The 8,282-nt window shown below is 41.5% G+C and overlaps 1 protein-coding gene across 1 annotated transcript; it reads right to left on the reverse strand.

Moving 5' to 3' along the window:
• Positions 1-3,219: 3,219 nt before the first annotated feature.
• Positions 3,220-6,513, reverse strand: TMEM252 (transmembrane protein 252). The gene is made up of 2 exons (XM_078677405.1): positions 6,210-6,513; positions 3,220-4,785 (listed from the first exon to the last, which is right to left on the reverse strand). The coding sequence occupies exons 1-2, from the start codon at positions 6,488-6,490 to the stop codon at positions 4,503-4,505; spliced, it is 564 nt and encodes a 187-aa protein (XP_078533531.1). The 5' UTR covers positions 6,491-6,513; the 3' UTR covers positions 3,220-4,502.
• Positions 6,514-8,282: the final 1,769 nt, after the last annotated feature.

Genomic DNA, 8,282 nt, shown 5'->3' on the forward strand with positions numbered 1-8,282 from the left:
TCATTGGTAATTTCTGCCACTGATCATCATTTTTAAATTCTGCCATTGATCATCACTGGTAAATTCTGCCATTGATCATCATTGATAAATTCTGCAACTGATCATTATTGGTAAATTAAGCCATTGATCTTCATAGGTGAATTCTGCCACTGGTCAAGTAGCTTCCACCGTGAAATAGTTCAAAATTATGGTCAAGCAATAGAATTTTATGTCCAGGGTCATAAATGAGTATATAACTACCAAAGGAAGGAACATAAGAACCAATGGAAAGAACATAACTACCAAGGGAAGGAACATAAGGGAACAGTTTGTATACACAAACAACACACTACCATGAAAGTAGACAGTAATAAAGACATTTCATTCCAGTCCATAATTTTTTTAAGATGGAGTAAATTCACTTTGGAGAGCTTTGCAGGATTTGCTTTAACTTTAAGCCTTTCACTTTGAGACTTTAGTAAGTCAAATTACATAATTCGAAAGCCCTGATATTGCTTTCAGGCATGATGTTTTGGTTGTCTGAGCCTCTGCCTCAGTTAGTTCATCTGCCATGTCAATAATAAATAGGTGAGCACTACAAAGACTATTGAAGGATTTCAAAGGCAGTTTCTACTAGCCCGTGGCCAATACCAAAGTAACAGTTCCAAAGGTGATCACCCGATCCTGTAGACCAGCTGTTCTTAACATTTTGACTACTGTGGCCCTCCAGTGAGTAAGTGAGTAAAAATTCTTTATTGCGCGGTTAATTAAAACCATTACAATGTATAACATTCTGCAACATTAAAAACGACTTTTAAGGAATGGGGAAGGGATAGTAAGTGGCCCTCCAGTGAATTATTTATGAAACCCAGGAACCACCAAGGAGACACTATTGGAAGCCAGAGACCCTCTGGACTAAGCAATTTCTATGGTTGAACCTCAAACGAAAAAAACAAAAATACAATAACAAGTATAAACCAAACAAATGTTCAAATATTCTAATATTTTGTTTAATTCACAATCAAATATAGAAAATGTTTTCATATTTTCAATGTTACTTTTTAATTTGTATATACTTTAGTAATTTTAATTTATTCATTTTAATATTTCTTTTTGTAAAGCATCCGACGACTCCCTGAAAGAGGCATCGTGGACCCCCAGGGGTCCCCAGACCACAGGTTAAGAACCACTGCTGTAGACTATTCCTTGGGTCAATTTTCACAAAAAATACTGTTGGAGTATTATCGCTACCTCGTATAGTGTCACACAGCAAGTCTGATTCTCAAACCAGCTTAAATGGTTCATGTTACAAACACTTATTTGGCGAATGAATAAAAAATAAAGTGCCCTACTTAAAAACATTCAAAATCAGTTAATTTACCTTTCAAAGTAGGAAACTCAACTTTTTCTTCAAAAGCTTTCTGCTTCTTAACCACCAGTCGCCAACAAAGTGCAATGTTGGTCATATGATTAGCACCTAGCTTCAGGAGACAAGTCAATTTCTGTTACTTTGAGCCTCTGTTGGCAACTCATCCAGTTGTTTCCCTTTCTTCAAATAACTTTTTTTTTTACTTGCACCTGCCAGAACTACACCTTTAGCCCTCTCAGGCTGTGTGGCAGAGGTCACTACTACCATCGACTATCGCGATACTCTTGCTTGTGCTAGGAGCAGCACTTTTGGTAGCAGAGATAAACAATGGACTACATGTCTCAAGAGGCGTGGCGGCATCATGGACTGCCAATTACAAAAGGGAACTACATCCAGACATCAATGCTCTGACAGTTTAAGCGTCGCTTTGGGTGCTGTGGTCTCTCCAGATTGAACTCCTCATTCAGAGAAGCCTGACTAGAGCAGCAGATCTTTCTTCTGGGCATGAGGCCCATCTGTGGTTGCCAATACAAACACTGGTGCTGATCCTCACTTTTAATGCTGTGCACATGCACTTTTGCCCATGCCTCTGAACAATGGCGTAACAAAACTTGAAGGACCCCCCTGCAAAGTACATAGAGGGGGTCCCCCAGGCTCCAGACCTAGTCGGGAGCTCTCAGCTGCTGCCTGTGCACAGTGCGGGAAGGGGCCCCATGGAGTTCAGACCCCCCACACCTCAGGGGCTATGGGGGATTTTGTTACACCACAGCCTTTGAACTGTTGTGTTTGGCGTACTTCATTGGGACGTGACTATGGACCACGGGTATTAGCAAAACTTAATTTCACACAAATATGCTCCCATTGGAACATTCTGTAATACTGAACAAACTGCAGATATTGAACAACTGCAGTGTTAATAATCTGGACATATGCACATCTAATTTTAAATTAAATAAGAATGCCTCATGGAGGTTTAAGGCATACAGCACAGCTGTCACTTGACCATATGCCCTAAGAGTGGCTTTTCACCAGTCAAACTATTTTCAGAAACTTCAGCACATGGGACGTGGTATTCATAGCGCTGGCCGCAGACAACTGTGCAAAACCTTTGCCCTGGCAGTTATTGTTTTACAAAATAAGCACTGGGTCCATCCTTATAATGCGAAAGTAAACTAAAGTCTCAGCATCCATAGCGCCTAAGGGCCAGAGGTACTATTTACTGCTTGTGACATGCCTGTCGCAATTTGCAACCAATATTTATGTGTCCAATAAATAATTCACCAAACCAACCTATGTACAATTAAGTCATTTTTGAAAATTACTATTCGCAGTGGGTCACAATCTGACTAACCTCCTTAATATTCAAGAGATAGATCTCAAAATGTGTTTCTCTGCAAATGGAGGCCATCCTGGGTACCGATTAAATGGAACCCAGAGGAGAGTAGTGGTGGACCTGATCTGCAGCTGGTTTAGACGTTGAACAGAAGTATGGGATAAATGGCCACTTCATAGGGTCAGTGCACATAGTTGTTTTACCCTCGGCAAGTGGTATTCCCCTTCAACCTACGCCCACTCACCACAAAAACCTATTAGAAAATATTTTTCGGTGTGTTTCAGCCCTCTTTCATTTCATGCCCTTTGCCTGAGGTGATTGCATATGTCTCCTGTTGGGTCGGCGCAGTGCTGTATCTGCCAACGTTTCCCATCAGTCAGTGCGCCACAGCCTTGCACGCATGCTCAGCTATGCAAACATTTTCACACGCTGGCCTTGTCACTCTGTGCCGCATATGCAGCGCGCAACAATTTTTCTCCTTATGGAAAGTTTAGCAATATGCTGATATGCCACACAGCTAAGTCAAACACAAACAGCGTTTTTTTAAAGAAAACTTCTTTATTGGAAAAAAGACAATAGAAACACTGACCATACACATAAAGCAATCCACATGAACTCTTAAACAAGTCCTGAGGAGATACACATCTGGCACCTGATGAATGAACAGCACCTGCACTGATCACACTCCAGAGAACAAAGCATGCAGACCTGACAGCCAAAGGGGGCGTGGTCTCCTGTGCTGCAAAGCCAACAGGAAACCCGCTGCTGCGACCATGACTCAGCAGTGACAAACACCTACATTTAATTTTGCTGACTCGGGTACTCCTAATGCTTTACCATTGCCTAAATGCAAAAATACAGTAGAATGAGTTTATATCAGTGCTTAAAATGGGCCGGTACTGAGTACCGGCACTTTCTTGTTTTGAGAGAGAGAGTACCGGCACTTCTCAAGGAAAACGTAATACTTTTAATGGGAGAGTACCAGCACTCTCAGAAACAAGCAGTTACTTTAGTACAGAGTACCTGCACTTCTGTTTTTCCATTTCAAGCACTGGTTTATATGACCAATGGCCGGTGACTATGAGGCCTCGCACCCTCCCCTGGAGTTTTACACGGGAGATGTGTGGTTTCTCTGCTTCTGTGTGGTGTAATAATTAATGTTAATAAAGGAACAAAGTAAAGCATCATTTTTTCTGTGAACAAATGTAGGAGAATCCATTCATGCGGGTCCAGCTCAGCTTTAGTTTTTAAAAAAAGGCACATTGCAGGATAAGTAAACTAATAGTGCATTACAAAATGACCAATAACATACCAACACAAGTGGTCTGAAATCAGTTGGCTCATTGCCCATCGTATATACATATATATATTTCAACCTTTTTTTGTTCTCTTAAGTGTCTCATCCAGAAGTTAAGAGCTTAGAAATTACAGTTTTTGTAAACACTGAAAAACAGTAAAATATTAATTTATGTAAACGGCTTGCTCCGCCTCTAAAGATCTTGCAGCAAGCTTCCATAACAATAATACTTTAGGTATTCATAAGAAAGTAGTCACGTGTTTATGTACAAGAATCCACAAAAGTTCATATCTGAGACTGAAAGCTCTGATACACAAGGGCACTGCCCCTGTTAAAATATAAAACAGTGCGTACGTCGCCTTCTGCAACTCTTTATCTTAAGTGGCACGTGCTTCCGGGTGTGGGAGAGCCGCCCCACCCTGCGTCCACTTCCGCGGCACTTTATTCCAGGACTTTCCCACTGGCTATCACTTGCACCTGTCAGTACAGGTCTGGCTCTGAAGTCTGTGAGAGTGCTTGGATTCTCAGCTGTTCTCTGGAAGGGTGGCAGTGTCAGAGAGGGCCACGGAGCGCCCGGTGCCTGCAGCTGGGTTCACCCCTGACTGCTGCTGCAGCGACGCTTCATAGGACGGTGGTAGTTCGAAACTCCCGTCTGTTTCCTGTATGACCTCCAGGCTGCTCTCGGTGTACAATGGCGGAGGAATATTGTAACTCCGGTCCTCCTGTGTGACGTAGTCGCTGCGTGCGTCACGATGCTGACTCTCCAGGTCCTGGCTCTCTTGATAGGATGGAGGGTAGAAGTCCGGCCTGAAGGAATAAAGTAAACAGAGTTAATCACTCATGAAAACAAACCGACAACTTCTGTGTTATAAGAGCAGAGGTACAACACCAACAAGCTCATCACAACATCGCGGTAGAACAAATCCAGTTGACCAGTTAGAAATGTTTGAACAGGATTTATTTGCAGCAGCGTGCCCCTGAATATGAAACCACAATATCGGTAGGACACATTATCGAAGACAGAATATCGAAAATAGAAAATTGACAAGTAAGTCTAGCTTTACAATACCTAACTATACATATATGTATGTACTTATGTGGTACATATATCTTCAAGGTATGCAGATGTGGAGCTAGGAATAGTAAATCTATCCTTCACTATATGCCCTTACCTTTCGATACCCTGTGCCTCAATATTCTATCCTCGATATCCTTGTACCATAATATAGCTGGTGTCGATATTAAGTAGGACAAAACTTTTGCACCGTACACAACTTTATAACATTAAACTATGCATGACCACTAACAGAATTAAAGGAAACTCTGATGATTAAATACACATACTAACGGAATCCTTATATTATTAGGTACCAATAGAACCCAATTCATTAGAAAACAGTTCCAGGAGGCACCTGCACTCAACTGGGCTCTTCTCTAGCTGCATGGACATGTGCACTTTAGTGTGGCTTATATTTGCATTTACCGCACCGCTAGATGTAATGCTGGCCCCAAAATAAGCACTTTAACCTAATGTCAGATGACACTGCAAAGTGACGTAAAAGGGTGCCTAGGCCAATTCCGGCTTCTACTCGTCCATTTTTATAACAATTGAAACCAGCCAGGCATATACTCCTAAATAAATGTGTTCTTACTTATATTTCTCCTTCTTTTGAGGCTGCATGGCTTGTCATCTACCATTACTTATTCATTCAGCCCATGTATGTATATACCTTTCTCTGCTCACTATCCACATGAGTATGACATAGGCATTCTTGTCCCAGCTCAAATGGCCAAGTAACTCTCTTTATATTATATTGGCCAGAAAAGGTAAATTTTAAGGCATGTGCAAAAAAATAATTGCAATTATATCCTAATGGCTGCAATAGAATCCCAAAAAGTAATGTCATTTCAGAAGTTATGTTTAATGACTTTTTCACTGTGTGTTAAAATGATCGTCAAAGAAGCATCGCTGCCCTAAAATGACAACGTCATCACTTTTATAGGCACATTTCTGCCTTCCCTTCCTATGCGTTACTGCACTTGGTTTGTAATGTTCGGCTGGCACTCCGTACAATATTTAATTCCAAAGCTATTTGGGGGGCTTATTTATAAGGCAATGCACTTCTACATGCCACCAGCAGGAGGCGCCAGAGTGTACACAATAATATCTCATACCGCTACAGCGCTAGTCACTTTACGCGCAACAAGGCACGCGTGCAGCGGCGACATACCTGTCCACTGTTTCTATGCGCACCACCCGTGGGCGCGGTAACTGCCTGAAAACGGAGTGGAAGAACCTCTTCTGGTTCGCCTCGTGGTACGTGGTCCAGAAGATGCCGCCCAGCAGCAGGACGAAGCCCAGAGGGAGCAGCGCGTAGGCCAGCGCCATCTCGCTGCCGCAGTTGCAGGAGTAGCCGGAGGACACGTAGAAGGCTCCCAGGCACACCAGGGAGAAGCCGAGGATGAGGAGGGAGAAGCGGAAGACGGCCAGGATGCTTCCGCGGAACTCCATCGCTAGGGCGTCTCGAGACTCTGTTTGGTGGTGAGCGAGCACCCCTGCAGGGCTTTATATGGTCCAAGCCAGCGTGGCCTTTGGACAAAGAGAAAGTGATGCGGCCTATTACGGGCCATTCATTAACCGTTAAATGGCACCTCTCTCATCTAATATCCTCTGAGATTAACTTTCAGTCATAAAAGTACTGAACGCGCAAAACAAAAACTTCCTGTCAAGCCCATTCGCAGGAAGCGGCCTGTCAAGCATGACGCTGATGCTGACAGAAGGGCATGAACTTGAAGCTAGAAGCGTCATGTCCTGCTCTCAAGGAGCATCTGCCTGAGCTGGAGCACTGTTCTGAGCAGAAGATTGCCGAAAACTGTTGACACCCTTTTTGATCCATGCTCCCTTTCAGTGGTTACTGTACAAGGTGAAAATAAGCGGATTGCACAAGAGGAAATCGGTGCAAAGTTATTTTGAATTTATCTGATCCATTGGCTCCTGAGAAGGGGTGTTATGTGGCTAATCCGTGAAATGTAACACTATGAGCCACATCTGCAAATATGTAGCAAATGTTCTCGGTATGTGAACTGAGCAGGTTTTTGATTCATACGTGCAAATGTGATTCTACACGTCGCCAGTATCAAATTGCTGTATTGATGGAAGGAAATCTAAAGTCATTCCAACCTCTACAAGTGCAAATTAATGAATTTGCATATTTGTGAATGAACACATCTCTGCATGTGTTAAAATGTACACATTAGCAAGTAGGGAAAACCTTTACATGTGAGAACAATACACTACAACGGGTCAAAGCTATACTTGACCAGCACAGATTTTCACTATTAGTATAGCCTGTATACTTCTCTTTGTTCTAATCCTTGTGCGAAAGGGACGGGGATGTGACCCATATACACCCCAAAATAGTGATAAAAAAAACACTTAGAAATATAAAACAAAATGACCCGCACCAAGGTACATATGTATTTGATATGTAGCAGTGTAGCAATCTATATACAACTCAGATAAACTCCAATGTTACAAAAAATCATCATTTCCCAAAGATAAACAATTTTCAAGTCTTGATTGTAGATTTGTTACTTTCTTTATTGATCATCAATTCATTAAAACAAAACAGAATTGCCTGTCGCCAACGCGTTTCGTCACTCCTGTGACTTCTTCAAGGTTAGAAGCAATTTATATAAAAAAAATATATATATACAATAAATTACAAATATATACAATGCATAGATAAAAACATTGTTGTTCAGACATTAGTATCTACATGGCCTATTGATGACCAATCATAGCTTTAAACGTATCTTATCTTTGGGAATCACATTTTAACATGTACTCATTTGACGTTATGCGCCTGCTTGTCCTTGTAAAATAGCACGGATGACACAAGATATCCCAAATATGAGCACTGACGGGAGGAGACACATTTGGAAATAACCTATTGTACATCCTATGCATACACAACTCATCTTTTAGTATTTTTTGATAGGAACCCCGACAACACCTTTTCATTCCCTATTTCTTTTTCCACTATTGACCTCAAAGCTATTTATTAAACTAAGTATTATAAAGGCTCCATTTAACACACATCATCAGTTCAAAAAGCCATATTGTATTCATACCTTAATATACAATATTCTTCACAGTGATCGCATCAATTTTTCATCGAGTATCTGCACTGACGGTATCTTGTCTCTATAAACAAACATTTACATAATTTTGAATACAACAGCTATCATAACAGTATAACTGATGTAGAATTGACACGTTATTATCTTGCCCAGCTGTCATA

This window comes from Lissotriton helveticus, chromosome 2_1 (genome assembly GCF_964261635.1).
Source record: "Lissotriton helveticus chromosome 2_1, aLisHel1.1, whole genome shotgun sequence".
Lineage (NCBI taxonomy): Eukaryota > Metazoa > Chordata > Amphibia > Caudata > Salamandridae > Lissotriton > Lissotriton helveticus.